At 40.5% G+C, this 18,082-nt stretch overlaps 1 protein-coding gene across 1 annotated transcript; it reads left to right on the forward strand.

Annotated features, from left to right (window-relative positions):
* The first annotated feature begins 1,285 nt into the window (after positions 1-1,285).
* LOC142951308 (5-hydroxytryptamine receptor 3A-like) lies at positions 1,286-12,433 on the forward strand. The gene is given in 13 exon segments (XM_076092806.1): positions 1,286-1,299; positions 5,910-5,946; positions 5,948-5,960; positions 6,166-6,267; positions 6,355-6,503; positions 8,430-8,474; positions 8,565-8,674; positions 9,815-9,981; positions 10,169-10,326; positions 11,316-11,526; positions 11,647-11,772; positions 11,899-11,972; positions 12,194-12,433. Coding segments are annotated over 13 exon segments (1,446 nt in total).
* Positions 12,434-18,082: the final 5,649 nt, after the last annotated feature.

Below are 18,082 nucleotides of genomic sequence, written 5' to 3' on the forward strand. Positions count from 1 at the left end.
TTAAAGACACTTCCACTGTAGGTTTAAAATCAGCATTTAAAAAGGTTGATATAATTGTATGAGTGAAGGTTGCAGCTGTGTCCGGTGATGTGATTCTCGAAATCTTGTGTGCACTACGAACAGAGACAGATGTAATCTCACTTCATCCAATCAGGACAATCGATTGAAGGAGATGAAACTTTTCTGCCTCCAGTTCAATCCTTCACTTTGTCGACAGTCTTAGTCACAGACTCACTGACCTCACTGATGGCATATCTTTTACACTGTAACATTATCTCACTCTCCTCTCAGACAAACAGATCTGTCCATCTTGTGCTGTTTCTGTCTACTTTCACCTCACAGCTCATCTGTCACTCAGACTTTAAACCAATCACGTTCGTCCTCTCCAGCCTGATATCCTCTATGTCATGATCACATCATCAGAAAGGGCACTCTGGCGTTATTGCAGTGGATGCAATAACAAGAGGAGACATAAACACGTGCACACTCATCACTCAGGTTTACATGTTTCAATGTTTCACCACATTGAATTACAGTTGATGCAATTTAGTTTTAGCCATGTTTGCAGGAAATGTTGGTGATTTTGGTTGTTCGTCTTCAGAAGCTTTGGAATCTTACAAATGCCCCGAGGAGCACTTAATGTAGCAGAGGGACCTGATTACTTCACAGATTACCTGTCTCATCTACAATCAGGATATTCTGACAGTTTGAGCAAATATGACGAAAATATATTTGTACAGTTTTTCCATCTGTAGTTTGAGTTTCAAGTTGTTCAATATTTTGGTTTATGACCAAATACCTGCTCAACATCAGCATGTGAGAGCATGTTGGACATTAGCTCCTCCTCCCTCTCCTCTCCTGTCACCTCCTCTCACATCCAGCCACTCCCTCCTGCAGTAACCACCTTTCCCTCCAGTCCCAGTCACCTGAACTTCCCCGCCCCCAAGCTCACCTGAATCCACTTTCCTAATCAGCCCTGCAGATATTTAATTGGCCCTTTTCCACATAGCTGCTTTGTCTTTTAATTTCTTTGCTTTGATCCTCTGATCCCGCTATCCTGTAATCCTGTAATCCTGGAACCTGGAACCAGTAACTAGCTCTCCACACCTCTTTCGTTTGGACTTCATACTCATGCCAGTAAGCTTATGTCTCTACACTTTTTCTATAAATCCCTGAACTCTGTCTGCATGCGTTTGGGTCGTCCTCACTTTGTAGCCAGAATCCTCCGGCCGTGACAGTTTTGTTTACATTGAAGTGACGAAACCCTCCAGCAGTTGTAGAAATTATGACGGGAACCAGGTGAGGTGACGTTGCTTTAGACAATGTCTATGTAGGGAGGAGGTGGATCGGTCCACAAAACAGTGGACTCTTACACAGCTGAAGCAGCTGTTTTGTGTGACGATGATGTTTCCCAAACCTTAACCTTGATGTTTATTATTGAAACCATGTGGACGAAGGTTCCCTGACCTACAAACCCAAACCAGTCTTTCCCCTAAATCTAACCAAAACGTAACCAGGGTGTTCATAAAACTACATTCTACAGATCATGGACCACCAATTTAACAGACTTGTTTTTGAAAAAAATCTCATAACTTTAGTGTCTGTAGACTAACAATCGGTTACTAGACGAAACAAAGCTGGACAACAACTGTGAGAGGAGTTGGGAGAAAAACTAAATTATAGTATCATTTATATAAAGTCTTCACTCGGCTGATTCAAGTGTCATTGTTTGTGAAAAAATACCTCAGGTTCTTATGTTGACATGAGCAAAAGAAAAGTACTTCAAGTAAAGATGAAAAAGATCCACAATCTGTAACACAGAAGAAAACAGGGTGATTGAGCTCTTATTAATCATGCCATCATCGTTATCGACACATCACTTCCTGGTAAAAGCAACTCATTTGTATGCCATCATCATATGAAACGTGCTTCTTGGACGTTTTTGAATCCTTAACAAAACCAGGAGTAAAAGATATTAGTTTCAATGTGTCCCTGACTTCCTTCACCAGATTTGATCCCATCAGCATCCGCTGGCTGTTTCTTTGTACCGCCACACGGTGGTGAGCTCTACTTTTTGCAGACGGCCAGCTTTGTGTTTTCACATTCCTCTCAATGGTACTGGTCTTTTCCCAGTAGGAGTGAGATCAAAGTTGATGATTACAGAAACTGAATAAGCAATTATTTCACTTAAATGAAAGCTACAAAATGTTAAACAAAACTTTGCCTCCAAATGCAACTATATTATATTATTATATTACTTGCAACCTTACAACCTAATATGACACTTGTGTCGCTAAAGAATGTGATAAAAGACATTTTATATAATTAATCATCAATTAAACATATCAGTAAAAGAACAATCCACTTCAATAACTTGTTATGCATTCTAAAAACAGGGTTGAGTTAAAAGTGGGTTGATGTTCATGAAATTTAATATAAAGTTATAACTCTGAACAGATTTCAGTATTTAAAGAGTTTGCCAAACAAAAAGTCAGCCATTTGTGATCGATGCTCAAAAACTCATGACACTTATGACCCATAGTCAAACTGGTTTATATTTGATTTGATGAGCTTAATTGTGGTACGTTGACTCTATACCCCCCCCCCCCCCCCCCCCCAATTACGATTAGCCTTCTGTTGCATTTTTGGTGCATGAAACTTGGCCTACACATCAAAACCTGTGGCCATTGCAAGAATATATGATTGGGTTCATGTGTGTTTTGGCTCCGTAGCCCCTCTTATGTTTGCATGGCCTTATGATGGGCAAAGTTCCTCTGATATTTACCACATTTGGTATTCTCATTGCTCTAATCATTCTGACATATTTGACATTGGTTTGAATTAACTCCGCCCAACCGGTAGTAATCCATTAAGAATTTAGATTGTTTTCCTGTTTTATGCTAACTTCTTTTGAACTCCTCCGAGACAGTTTATTGGATCCATTTGACATTTGGTTGGTATTACTCTTCGACTAATGTGACGCTAAATTGCAAATTAATAGTTAATAGCTCAAATGATGATGTCATAGGTCATGGAACAATACACCATTTTAGGTATTTTATATGTATCAAGCTTTTATTTTTCTGCTAATTTAGCTTTTAACTCATTGCAGATGTGGAACAATGAACACAGCTCATGGGACCTCGCTTAGTTTTGTGAAACCACTCAGTTTTCAGTTTCTAGAGAAATGCTCTGGTAACCAGACCTCTTCATTTATGAGATGTGAGCCTGCAGTTTGTGAAAAGATATGCGAAAACAAACACAAATCTTATTTTAAAGTTAAGGGACTGTATTTAAAGAGCTAGTTAGCTTAACAAAATGGCTGAAAACTACAGTTGTCTGGCTCTGCCTGAAGCAAAACAAAACCCACCTACCAGCAGCTCATTTACAAGTTATATATCGTTTGTTTAGTTTGTGAGTATAAAGAAAACGAGCTGTGGCTTTACGGCTGGTGTCGTGCCGGACTACTGCTGGCTGGGAGCGGTAGAGTTTCCCGAGCTAGCTATCAACATTAATTAAATACCTTGATATGTACTGATGCTACATGCCTTGTATTTGCTTAGAAGATTAAAAACTTCAATGTGTGCTCACTTTTTTTTAAAGTACACACAACAGTCTTTATACTATTGTTAAGAGATATAATAAGCAAACAATATCCTGAGGTGGTGACAGGAGGAGCTCCATCATCTATTCATTCAGTTCATGATTAATGTGAAATAGCGTGTTTGATTGTTCTGCAAACATAACATGAAAAGATTTTGTGTTTGTTCATGTCTCAGGATACAAAAGGATTAATCCCGTCAGAATCTGTACGTGTCCTACCAAGGTACCATCACTTCTGGACTCGTCATTATTTAATGTGTATCGTAGAATACTTTTTAGTTTTAAAAAGACTAAGTCTCAGAACTGGTAGGTTGTGCATATAATTTAACAGAAATTCGTGCCTTGGACTATAAATTGGCAAATGTATCGTTAAACAGTATTGTTGTTTTTACAAAAAACTTAATTCAAGCTCTTGAATTCTGCGTTCTCAAGTTATTCATTTTTGAGCTCTGGAATTTGAAATTCATGCTCACGCATTGTGTTGACTTTGTCTCTCGAGTACTAAATCCAGTGCACAAATGAAGAGTGTAATGTCAACAATATTGACCGTTTTACGATGGACACCAGATGGACACTGTGGGTTTTAAGCCTGTCGTTGGCCGCGTATCTGACACAGTTGTCCTTCTCGAGATGCAAAGGACACAGATTCCTTGATTTGTAGTTGGATGATACTGCTACAGCGCTACCTATTGGCCAAGTGGCACAGCATTTGTCATTCTTGCTAAGACATCATATCTACACATTTCCACCAAATGCTGTTGCAATAGCACCGAGCGCCTACGTCCCCCGCAAACTGATGGAAGAGTACCATCAGGTGAGCTGAGAGAGATGGAGAAAACACTGTCACTGCTCCTCAACAACAGGAAGGAAGAGGAGAAGCCCGGCTACTGGACCAGAGTGGCTAAAAAGGTCAACAAATATTTGTTTATTTTCTATATAACAGTGGTCAGTCTGTTTTTGATTATTAGCTTTTTTTAAATGGAACAATGCATAAAGGTGGTTATTGCCACATAAAGAAAAAATTATTGAGATGAACTTTTTTCTTTATTATGTGTAGCTGTACCCAAAGCTAAATTTAATTTCCTTCTTTTCTCCTGTCATTTTTGTTTGTGTGCACATCAATATATTTTTTTAGCTGCTGTTTTGGTCATGAATACATTCCCTTTGCACGAATATTACACGGCAAACAAGCAATGGATGTTTGTTTTTGTTTTGAATGAGGTTGGTTTTTCGCTCCGCAAACAAAGAAATCAACCAAAGACTTTGTGTGCAACAGACATATAATACACTATAATGAACAACAACACAGAGGCTCCTTAATCTGAACCCAGAGGGCAAAATTAATTAATCCTTTCAACTTTGTCAAAGGTAGCGCATACCAGATCCACTCCTTTCATTCTTACTTTTCACAATAAAAGCTAGACATGCACACCACATAACGTTTACCAGAGGGAACTCAAATTCACTCAGCATTTTGCTAAATGAAAACGTAAATAAAATATCTTACAATAGTGTTTCTGGAAGTTGTTCCTTGGATTTAAATCAAATTAAATTAGATGTGATTGGATTGCACAAAACTGGGCTCAACTCAGTGAATACGGCGACTTATTAGAGAGGGAGCTCTAATAAGAGAGAGAGAGAGGGAGCGAGAAGTAACCAGTCACACCTGAGATTAGTTGTAGATTTGTTGTAGATAGATATAAACTGTAGTTTGTTAGTTTATACATGACATAATATTTCTTTCAGACAAAGCACCTGCATTAAACTTTGTTCGTTCAACAGGTGGCCTAATGTGGAGGATGTTTGCAGTTCCTGGGAGCTTTTATTGCATAAGGTGTGTTGCTATTATTAGACTGAGATTAAAAAATACAAAAACAAAAGGTTGGCCTTAAAATGTTCCTGTCCCTCTTCCAATAAAAGGAGGGGTTATTATTACAGCATTAAACATTTCCAGAGGACAGGGAGGCTCATCAACTGAGCAGATCTCTCACAGTCATGATGCTTGCAGGTTTCTTCTTTCTGCTCCTCGTCACAGGTAAGATGTAACATTTCTGTATGATGTATGCAGGAGGGAAATATCTTTTGCTACCCCAATACACTTTAGTTTATGATACAGAATTTAAAAAAAGACTAAAAATAATAACACTATAAGCAACATCTATTTCCTAAAGCTTTTCAGTGTGGTAAGTGGATAATTCAGCAGAACAGGGACACTGTTATTGAACGTTGCTGTTAAAATGTTCAGTTGTCATTTTACAGGGCTGTGAGCTCCACTAACAAAATCCCACTCCACTCCATTTGTTTAGAGTAGAAGCAAACATCTCAGAGACTGATATCTGAAAACCCACCAGAGCTCAGTGGGAAAATATTTATTCATCAGTTTTGGTTTACTGATCATATTATTTATTCAAAGGAAAAATAAGTCAAAACCTTTTAGCAAAGGCAATCTAACAACACAAACGTTTCTTGTGTTCTGAGAGAGTTTTTGTTAAATGTTGACAATTCAAACTTCTGCACTTGAATCAGGGTAAAACCTGTACACCTTTTATTTATTTTTGTCAGATGGAAGTACCAACAATTCCTCAGAACATCCAAAACTTCAGATGAACCATCAGGACGATGTAAATAGTACAGACATGGCTGACACAAATCAACGATCTGAAGGTATAATTTAAAGAAAGAATTAAGAACTTTACATTTCCTGATTTCTTTACTATTAAGACTCAACTTGTCCTGATGTTTTCACTGTAGATGGGAAATCCTCCAATAAGTGCTCCCATCGGGATGTTTATGAGCACTTGAACCTGACCAAAAACATTGACAAGTCCATGATCTGGCCTGGAAGTAAATTCCCCATTTGGATATACATGGAGGTACTGCTCTATTACATTCTAGATGTGGTAAGTTGTTGCTTATGATTAAAATTTCTTGTTGAAGTTATATTGGTTCATATTCTGTCTGTGACGTATCAGGATATTACAAAACCTAATTGTATCTCCTGGAAAGTTAGTCATAGGCCAACGATCAAGTAATTATTGTTCTGTGTTTAAGCATCAACATGTGGCAATTTATGAAGAACTTTATAATTTTGCCTCACATTAGTACGCATCATAACCCTGGACATGCTGCTCTATAACATTCTGAAGGTTGTAAGAGGTTAGAGCTTTTAAGTTATCTTATTTATTTATTATTTAATTCACTCTCCCGGGGATGATTTGTCTGTCCGTTAGGTCCTAACGAACAGACAAATCCTTTGGAGATAAGGTGATTTTTTTTTTTTGTTTATTTTTGCCCATAAATATTAGTATGTCTTACAGTTTTCCTAGAATTGGTGGCTAACTTGGTGAATGAACTGCACTTATAAAGAGCTTTTTTCAAAAGAGCTTTACAATTTCTGCTTCTCATTCACACATTCACACTCACACAAAGATGGCAGTGAGATGTAAACGCTGGGCTAACCATCTCCCCTTTACTGGTGTTGACCAGTGCTTGACTTGTGACCCTGTACATTTTTTCAATTTCTCTGTAAAATCTTTGAACAGATCCCGTTGCTGCGTTTGGGTCCAAGATATTCTTCAAAAACCATAGTTGCTGTCAGCCATTCAGCAGCCTGATTGTCTGTTATCATGCTGATTTGTTGCAGATCCAAATGCAGTTGAAGAATGTCCAAACTAAGTCAGTCAATGAAATTCATATTGATTAGTAGGACTGGGTGTTGCAATCCCTGACGTTTCTGAACTACAATTGAATTGAGTGGGGTTGTTGTTGGAGATGACCACTATGTGATGTTGCTACTATTCAGACAGATCTATAGTTGTGTACCTCGACGTCCCTGGGTGTTTCAGCCTTTTATCACAAGAAACTCAACCGAGGCAGACCCACCGCAGCATGATTAGACCTGGGTGTGTGTGTCTTATGTTCACTTGGCAGCCCAGACAGTGTTGCTTTGTCTTTAGGTCAGCATTAGTGATTGTGTTAGTGGAGGGGCGCGTAACAGCAGCATGAACGTACTGAAGGTAGAGAGACAATCAGATTTAAAGGAGACAGCAGCAAGATGATAAGCTAACGATGTAATTGTGTCGCTGTGCTATTGGATAGAAGAGACCAGCTGATCTAAACAGCTGATATCATGATTCACAGCCCCAAACAATGACAGCAAGGAAAGTATGAGTGAGCATGACTGAGAAGTGAATGGCAGATGTACGAAAGAAATACGGGCTTAAGCATGCAAGAGTATAGTCTTCCTGACTGAGCTTATGCTAGAGCTTCATAAAGCCCTATGCTGCTGCCTCTTCCCCACTTATAAGTTTACTAGTCTCTTCAGCCTATTGGCGTGAGAAACAGTGACCTCATAGATTTGAAAATTAAAACACCAAAGCCTCGTCTTATGGTGGTGATGTATGGTGATTTATATTCATGTAAAGCTTGCCGTTGTTACATTTAACTGTGATTGGCACAGCTGTTTTATAGCCATTAGACCAGTGCTGTGACTGTGTGAGTGAGTATTTAATAATCACCACACCCGCTGATCAATATTCACCTCAACCCAGTCCTTTTGCACGTTGCAGCGCTGCACATAAATTAAGCAAAATAGAAGGTGCGCATGGAGGTGCTCACACAGTCCTTACACCTGATTTCAACTGAGGGTGCAAAATATAAAACTGAGTATCTGACTGATCTGGAGGGCCTTTTAAAAACTGTCTTCTGAAATCTGATGTTTGCAAACTTTTAGAAACTTGTATTACCACTGAATCTGTGCTGAGTTTATGACCGTTGTCAGGATGTCTGGCTGACAAATCTTTTAACACATATTTGTTTTCTCACAGAACGAGAAGGACGAGCAATTTGTTTCCTACATTTCGGTTAATTTGGTGAGTTCTCTCAGACAAAGAAAGCACATTTTGATTGAACTACGCAAATGACTTTTGTTTCAATGCACTTTCCTTTGTTTTCCTCTGCAGAGGTGGGAAGATCCTGGCATTTCTTGGGATCGTCATGATTTCTGTGGTATTAGGAGGATTTATCCTCCTCCGACTGTATTGTGGACACCAGATATAACTATTGAAGAGATGTAAGTTTGAATATGCATCCTCACAAATCCACGTATAAAAATCATTGTTTAGAAATCACACATATTAATATCCAAAAGCATGTTTCATTTATTTACAATAATATTTATTGCATAAATGTATTGTATTTTAATTGGTGAATAGTCTTATATATACACTGTATATAAGTACAATAGTGGATTAACAATATAACATTAGTAAAATGAGTTATTACACAGGTAAAGTTATTATGTTGAATATCATTGTGTTCAAGGACCTTGATTTAGTTTGATTTTGGTTGTTCAGTACATCCGTGCATTTTACTTCCAGTAAGAAGTCCTTCTCGATTCATGGACGCCAGTGAAGACAGTCGAGCCTCCCCAGTTGTATCTCTTGAATACGTTTTAATGCGTTTTAGGGCTCAAACGCATTAAAGGAGTGTTATATAATCATAAATTATACAAATTGTCAATATTTGTGTTTTTGAACTGTGGAATGTACCCAGTAATATGTGTAAAATGTGATATCTGCGCAAAATATATGCTTTTCCTGCTCATCCTCTCCGCCTGTGTGCTCGTCTGCTCGTGGTCTCCGCCTGTGTGCACGACACGTCTCAGAACGCGCAGCTAGGGGGGCAAAATCGTTTTTGCCCAAAAGAGGCGGGTCTATGAAGCAGTTTATATTAGCAAGCTACATATTAGGCAAAGTGAACATCTTTTCTTCTACATAGTTGTCCTCAGTCTCATCTGCTTAACTTGGTCATGGAGGCATCAACATTTAATAGAGATGGTAAATTAACAGTGAAAACTCATCATAGCTTAATTTAACATCAGTATTCATAATTACACTTCATGTTTACTTCTCCTGATCTTTACCTCCTATAACAAGGTCCATAGGGGCATCTCAATAAATAAACATGTTATGTTATATTATATAAGTGTTATTTACTGCTTTTTTTCATGTTGGAATAAATGTTAAATATTTAACTGCAAAGTTGTAATGCGTGTTTGATACTTTAATTTGTTTGCATTAAATCATACTGGGATGTTTGCTGAAATTGATAGGATGGCCCTACCTAGAAAATTTTCCACCAGCCGCCACTGGTTATAGATGATACATTATGTGACATTCAGCTAAAACAATTTGTGTTTGTTCTCATTCAGGATAGAGAGTAATAAGGTTGAGAGTCCTCGTGTCACCCTTGACTTTGACGGAGGGGTCTCTCTTTGGACCGACATGGTGGTGGTCAGCACCTGCGCGATGGAAGTTTACAAATTTCCCTTTGAAGTTCAGAGCTGCAAACTAACTTTCAAGTCCACCATACTCACTGGTGAGCCCTTAACCTGCTGTCTTCAAAGTTTTATTAATTCCTCTGCATTGTTTGTGTACTTATGTGTGTTTGAATGTGTGTGCTTTAATGACTTTTAGAGTTTCTTGTCACCTGAACACACGTACGATACAATCCTTTGTTAACATGCAAGGAAACCTGACAGTTTTTATTTTATCTCCCAACTCAGAGGCTGAAATGAGGCTTATTTATTTTGATGACACCAAATGGAGAATTGAGTGGTCTCTCAAGAAGATGACCCAGTCAGAGTGGCTGCTCACCAACCTGACCATGAGTAAAGAAATTGTCGACAATTTTTACTCTGATCTACCTGTGGTGGTTTACACTGTAAGTATCTCTGGACACAGACACACACAGAGGTGGAAAGTAAATGTTCTACGGCCGCCTCACTATCATATAAGCATAAAGGAAATTGGAAATGATATGTGGAAAATGTAGAGAACAGATAAATTATTAAATCTTTGTCAAGTGACTCAAAGAAGCCTGGATAATCCAAACAGCTGTTTGGTGCATAAGCCCATACAACAGTCAGGCCCTAATGTAGATCTTCAGTACACCTGACATCCAGCCTTGCAGGTAGTGCTCCAAAAAGGCAGCAGCACAATGTCACATCTTCAGGCTGAGCCCAACTCTCCTCCTAGAGAGCCCTGGTGTCCACATCCAGGTGAGGTAGCTCTTTCTCAAAGTCGCTGATTCTTACGTTTTTTTATAAATGCATTTCAGACCTCTCACCTGCTACTGATTTCACTTGGGTGACCGTACCAGAAGCTACTGTCCCTGACAACAGAACTCCCAGAGTCAAGAAGCATATTTCAAATTGTCAAAGAAAATAGATCAAGAGATTTCTAAAAGCTCAAGAATTAAATGTCTTCTTTCTTTCTTTCCTTCCTCTCTGCCTCACTTTCTTCTTTGTTTGTTTACCTTCATCAGTCCCATTTCTTTAATTTGTTCCTACTTTTCATCCTGTCTTTTACCTGTATTTGTCTTATTTATTCCTTCTACTTTTAGTTCTTTATTTCCTCCCTTTCTTGATTGAATTGATTGATAATTCATAGATTTAAATATTCATAGTTTACAGAAACTACTAAAGTACTTAAGTATTTCCCTGTTTGTTTTCTTGAGCAGAAATCTGAATGAATAATTCCACTCTTCTTATTTCATTACTACTTTTATCTAATAAACAACTTGAGTGCTTTTTACTCCACTGTTGAAGACATGGGCAGGTTGGGTCAGATTACCTTGTTGTACCTGTATTTGATTGGGTTCAGCCTTTGATGAATGTAAACATTGACTGACCTCTGAACATCATTTCACAGATCACCATGAAGAGGCGGTCTGCCCTCTACGTCGCCAACTTCTTGGTACCGATCCTCTTATTCTTGTGTCTGGACTTGACCTCCTTCCTGATCTCAGACACTGGGGGGGAGAAGCTCAGCTTCAAGGTCACTGTGCTGCTTGCCGTCACTGTGATGCAGCTTATTCTCAATGATATTCTGCCTGCCTCTTCAGACAGGATTCCTCTTATAGGTAAGGAAGGTCAGAGTCTTTCCTTTAATTGGCCTACCCTTCACAAGAGCAGGAACAGCACATGTACTGATGCATGTGTGGTTATTCGTCCACATTAATGATGCTGCCTCCCCTCGTTAGTCATCTTCTGCATTGGGATTTTTGGTTTGATGATGCTGAGCCTCCTGGGGACCATTGTGGTGATGTGTCTGTTGGAGAAAGACTCTGCATCCCAAGCCAATAAGGCAGATGAAGACCAAAGCCTGAGTGAGGACTGTGGAGACAAAGTTGGAAAAGCTAACTGTGGTACAGGTGAGATTTAACATAAATTCTATAAACTTCTGATTCAAATCTACATTCTCTACTGTCATTGAATCAAACGTATTCTTTCAGAGTTGGAGAACAGGACTCCTTCTGTCTGCAATGTGTCTGTTGATGAAACTCCGTCTGAACAACTGTCCAAAGAGGTGAGGATTGTGTTGCATTTTAAAAGGTCTGTTCACCTGAATTAAAAAGCAAAACAAACAAAAATAAGAAAGTATAAAAACTGTTGAAGGACTAATTTGGATGAACCAACCCTTTTAATCTCATCACAGTGGACAGAAAACAGAATATCAAATGTAGCAGCTTGCAATCTTTTATGCTCCATAATCTCATTAATTACCAATCTACTAAACCACTTCTGCAGGACAACAGCAGCCAACCGACTGAGGAGTTCAATGCTTTGGAAAAGATCTCAGATGAGCTGAAGGAGATGGAGAAAACACTGACTCAGGTTCTTCACAGCACGAAGGAAGAAGGGAAGCCCGGCTACTGGACCAGAGTGGCTAAAATAGTCAACATAGTTTTCTTCTTTTTCTATGTCACAGCTGTCAGTGTGTTGTTGAGTGTTCTCTTTATACTATGGAACAAACCAGAAGACCAGTAGTGCTCGCCGAGTTGTTAAGTGATTGCTCCAATTACCATGGACATTCATTGCTCTCATTACAGAGCTGCCACAATCAACAGATTATTATTATTATTATTATTATTATTATTATTATTATTATTATTATCGACACCTTAAGCCGGGCAGACACTCTGATTTGGTCTTCTTGATTCGAGCGGTCACACTGAACTCAAAAACATTTGAATTATGTTGCGTTAATTATATATTATCAGAAATAAAATTTGAAAAACCTTTGACGAACAGTTCTAATCATTTTACAGAAAGGAAGTGAACATGGTATCGATAAATTACAGAACCCTCGTCCTCACCCCCCCTCTACCTTGTCCTGCCGTGTGTCGGATCACAATTTGCATGTCATAATTTCTCCTCTGATATTCTACTGTATGATGTAACGTATACGTGTTTTGGTCAATCACAGATTTGCATGAGAAATATTACATTAAATTGTTGGAAGAGGTCCCGCCCTAAGGGAGACAGCAGGAGCCCGTCCTCCTCTGTCCTTAACCACTTTCTTCACTATCCTGCAGGTGTCATGGTTTAAGCATTTTAATCAGAATTTCAATCATGGATTTTTTGTGTGGATTATACTGGGATTTGGTAATGGTTTATTTCAACAAACTACTTTTTAAAATGTATTTTGATCTTTGGCTTGCCTCTCAAAAAAGGGGAGGAGTAACCTCTTCTGCATCTGATGTAGTCAATGCCCTGTTTATTTAAGGATTTGTGTTTGTTCACTCATTATAATCAGCATGCATGCTATATAACAAATGTACAATTATTTGAAAACATGTAAATGTGTTTTTTCTTTTATGGTTTGAGAAATGTAATGTCTTATTTATGGAGTTTTCTATATCTACATTTTCAATAAAGTCTATGTATCCGGCAAGAATCAACAGAGCTTTCTTCATTTTCTACGTCAAATTTAGGAGCGATGGATGTTTGTTTTGTTTTGAACGAGGTTTGTTTTTTCGCTCCGCAAATAAAGACATCAACCAAACACTGTGTGGAACAGACATATAATACACTATAATGAACAACAACACAGAGGCTCCTTAATCTGAACCCAGAGGACAAAATTAATTAATCCTTTCATCTTTGTCAAAGGTAGCGCATACCAGATCCACTCCTTTCATTCTTACTTTTCACAATAAAAGCTAGACATGCACACCACATAACGTTTACCAGAGGGAACTCAAATTCACTCAGCATTTTGCTGAATGAAAACGTAAATAAAATATCTTACAATAGTGTTTCTGGAAGTTGTTCCTTGGATTTAAATCAAATTAAATTAGATGTGATTGGATTGCACAAAACTGGGCTCAGCGAATACGGCGACTTATTAGAGAGGGAGCTGCAGAGGACTGTACACTGCTCTGTGCTTTTATGTGCGTCTGTGTATGTGTTTCCCTGGTCAGTCCATCTGACTGTCAGTGACAGAGCGAAGTCACAGACAAAGAGAGAGCAGACAGGCCGCAGTAGGATGAAGCGTGCCTTTGGCTGCATTCATTCAAAATCCAGCACCTTCCTGCAGGTTCGTGAGGAGATGTGGATGTGTTTAGCTGTGGTTTTGAAAGAAACGGCAGTAAAACAATCGGAAAACGTTTCATTCTTTGACAGAAGATTGAAACTTCAACGCATCACTTCCCCAACATACTGTATTTCAACATGGGAAACTCTTCTGTTTATTTGATATGGACTGACCCTACCTGTTGTCTGTTTCTACAACTGAAGCTACTCCTAAACCCGACCAACATGTCCTCTGCAGAGGAGGCAGCGCCTGAGGACCTAGGGGGAGGCTCACCCATATCCCTGGCAGAGGTCGCTGAGGTAGTTAAAAAGCTCCTTGGTGGCAAGGCGCCGGGGGTGGATGAGATCCGCCCTGAGATGCTGAAGGCGCTGGACATAGTTGGGCTGTCCTGGCTGACACGCTTCTTCAATGTCGCATGGGGGTCGGGATCAGTGCCCATGGGATGGCAGACCGGGGTGGTGGTTCCCATCTTCAAAAGGGGGGACTGGAGAGTGTGCTCGAATTACCGGGGTATCACACTACTCAGCCTCCCGGGGAAGGCTTATGCCAGGGTGCTGGAAAGGAGGCTCCGACCGCTTGTCGAACCTCAGATTCAAGAGGAGCAGTGCGGATTCCGTCCCGGCTGTGGAGCAGTGGACCAGCTCTTTACCCTCGCAAGACTACTGGAGGGGCTCTGGGAGTTTGCCCAACCAGTCTACATGTGCTTTGTGGACTTGGAGAAGGCTTTCGACCGGGTCCCTCGGGGGGTCTTGTGGGGGGTGCTGCGGGAGTATGGGTTGCCGGACCCGTTACAACGGGCGATCCGGTCTCTGTACGACTGCAGTAGGAGCTGTGTTCGCATTCTCGGCAATAAGTCAGACACGTTCCCGGTGGGTGTTGGCCTCCGCCAGGGCTGCCCTTTGTCACCGGCCCTGTTCGTGATTTTCATGGACAGGATATCTAGGCGCAGCCTGGGGGCGGAGAACGTCAGTTTCGGGGGTCTCGGGATCGCCTCTCTGCTGTTTGCAGATGATGTGGTCCTGTTCGCCTCCTCGGATCATGACCTCCAGCATTCACTGGGGCGGTTTGCAGCCGAGTGTGAAGCGGCGGGGATGAGAGTTAGCACCTCCAAATCTGAGGCCATGGTTCTCTGCCGGAAACCGGTGGATTGCTCCCTCCAGGTGGGGACGGAGTGCCTACCTCAAGCGAAGGAGTTTAAGTATCTCGGGGTCTTGTTCACGAGTGAGGGTAAGATGGAGCGGGAGATCGACAGCCGGATCGGTGCGGCTGCAGCAGTAAAGCAGGCGCTGCACCGGACCGTGGTGAAGAGGGAGCTGAGCCGGAAGGCAAAGCTCTCAATTTACCACTCGGTCTACGTTCCTACCCTCACCTATGGTCACGAACTCTGGGTCGTGACCGAAAGGACAAGGTCGTGGCTACAAGCCACCGAAATGAGTTTCCTCCGTAGGGTGGCCAGGCTCAGCCTTAGAGATAGGGTAAGGAGCTCGGTCATCAGGAGGGAGCTTGGAGTCGAGCCGCTACTCCTTCGCGTCGAAAGGAGTCAGCTGAGGTGGTTCGGGCATCTAATTAGGATGCCTCCTGGACACCTCCCACTGGAGGTTTTCCAGGCACGTCCAACTGGGAAGAGACCCCGGGGAAGACCCAGAACACGCTGGAGAGATTACATCTCCCAGCTGGCCTGGGAACGCCTCGGGATCCCCCAGAATGAGCTGGAACATGTTGCCGGTGAGAGGGAGGTCTGGGTCGGCCTGCTTGGCCTGCTGCCACCGCGACCCGACACCGGATAAGCGGTGGAAAATGGATGGATGGATGGATGGAGAATACTTTTTTAATAGTTTTAAAAATACTAAGTCTCACAGCTGGTAGGTTGTGTGCACAAATTAACAGAACATTAAATACTATCACATTATGACTTACAAATTTGTGCTCGGGGTTACTTTAATTTGTGATCTCGAATTGCAGTCGTACACATTAACTGTAAAACTAAAAATGTTGTTACATAATTTTTTCCAAAGTACTTAATTCATGCTCTTGTTAATTTCTGCTCTCTTAAGTTTTACGCACAAATTAATAACATAATTTAAACAATATAGTCAGTTTTGTGAATTTCATAAATTGTGCTTTCGGATTATCGGGTTTAAGCCTGTCGTTGGCCGTGTATCTGACACAGCAGTTGTCCTTCTCGAGATGCAAAGGACACACACACACACACACAGATTCCTTGATTTGTAGTCGGATGATGCTGCTACAGCGCTACCTATTGGCCAAGTGGTACAGCATTTGTCATTGTTACTGAGACATCATATCTACACATTTACACCAAATGTTGTTACAATAGCACAACACGTTCAGGAGATATGACATTTTTTGTAATATAAGCCCCGAACCACAGCATAAAATCTAGAAGCAAATGGGCGTGGCTTATATAAATGGATTCATCTGGACCAACAGAATCAAGTACAAAAAATTACATTTTTCTTATGAGACTTGAGGTTAAAAAGTCACCAGCCAAAATGTAAAGTTTGTTGTTTCAGCGTAACCATCTGGCCAAATTGCACCAACTACAACGTTTCACGTCTTTTGGTCCCCAGCAATACACCCACCAACCTGTTGAGACACAAAGATGTATTTCACTACATCGAATCACAGTGGATGTTATTTTTTAGGGTTAGGGTTAGGCAATGCTGGTCTGTCCGTCCACCACTTCAGCCCAGACTGAAATATCTGAACTATTTTATAGATTGCCAGACGATGCCAGAGGATGGTTTAAGACCAAATACCTGCAAAAGGAGTGACTTTCCCCTCAGCTCAAATTTTTCGCTAATGTTAACACAGATGGTGAACATGGCAAAACATCACAGCTAAACATCAGCATGTTGACATACTGACTTGAGCTTTTAGCAATACAGCCATCAGTTGTTTCAGCAAAATGTCCCCAAATTTCTTTTCACGTTGTGTCTCTCCAGCCAGCCACTTCCTCAACTACGTTCATTGTCATTCTCTTCTTGTCCACCAGATGATTTCTGACTTTTACCACCTGTCCCCGTCACCTCACTCTCACATCCAGCACCTCCCTCCAGCCCAGGCGGCACCTCCTGGGTCTGAAAAGTGAAGCCAATGCTGAATTGCCTTAAAATTGCATTCTTTCTAATGGCCATCAGGGGGCGACTCCTCTGGCTGCAAAAAGAAGTCAGATTGTATGGAAATCTAAGAGAAAAGGACCCTAATCCTCACCTGATTTATTACCACAGTAAACATTGTAAACATGAGTTTATGGTCTCAATCTCTAGTTTCAAAGTAACTACACACATATACTAACTAGAATATATACATAATATAACGTATACATTAGAGACAAGTAAAGGTAAGAGTGTGATGACAGACATTTAATGTAATTAATCATCAATTAGGAAGATAATATACATCAATAACATGTTACAAAATATAAAACATATCTCTGACAGGTTTCAGGTTTTACTGACAATGTATTTTCTGCCTGGATGTGTGTGCAAAATGTTTATTAGTTGCAGTAATTGTACTTATTTTTACCATTAAACATAATTACAGCCCATTTTGTCTCCATCAGGGGCCTCCAAGCTTCTTATTCCTCCCCTAAAAGACCACTGAAACATGATGTAATGACCACTGTGGGAGTGACCGCGGTCTGGCTTTCAGACTAATGACGTTATTAAAAAGAACACATAAATGATCAGTGATTCAGTTGGCCCGGCGTTCCTCCGGTATCAGACAGTGGGTTTATTCCCGCAACAGAGTTGGTGACATTTCCAGACAACACTGCGAGGACAGGGATACACTAACTACAGACGTCTCCCTGACTTTGGATTCTCACTGGTGTTGCAGTCATGATGCTTACTGGTTTCCTCTTTCTGCTCTTCCTCACAGGTAAGCTTGGACAATGTCTGGCAACTCCTGCAGGTTGGATAAAGGCTAAACTCATTTCCTGAACATTCCTGTGGCTTGATGATTAAAAAAACAAATCTTTGTCTTTTTAAACTTTGAAAATATTTAAAAGCTTGGAAAGCTAATATGACTTTCAGTTATTTTTGTAATTGGCATGTGTCTGCCTGATGTTTATATAT

Source organism: Anarhichas minor, unplaced genomic scaffold (genome assembly GCF_050575085.1).
Source record: "Anarhichas minor isolate MPS153535 unplaced genomic scaffold, ASM5057508v1 ptg000017l, whole genome shotgun sequence".
Classification (NCBI taxonomy): Eukaryota; Metazoa; Chordata; class Actinopteri; order Perciformes; family Anarhichadidae; genus Anarhichas; species Anarhichas minor.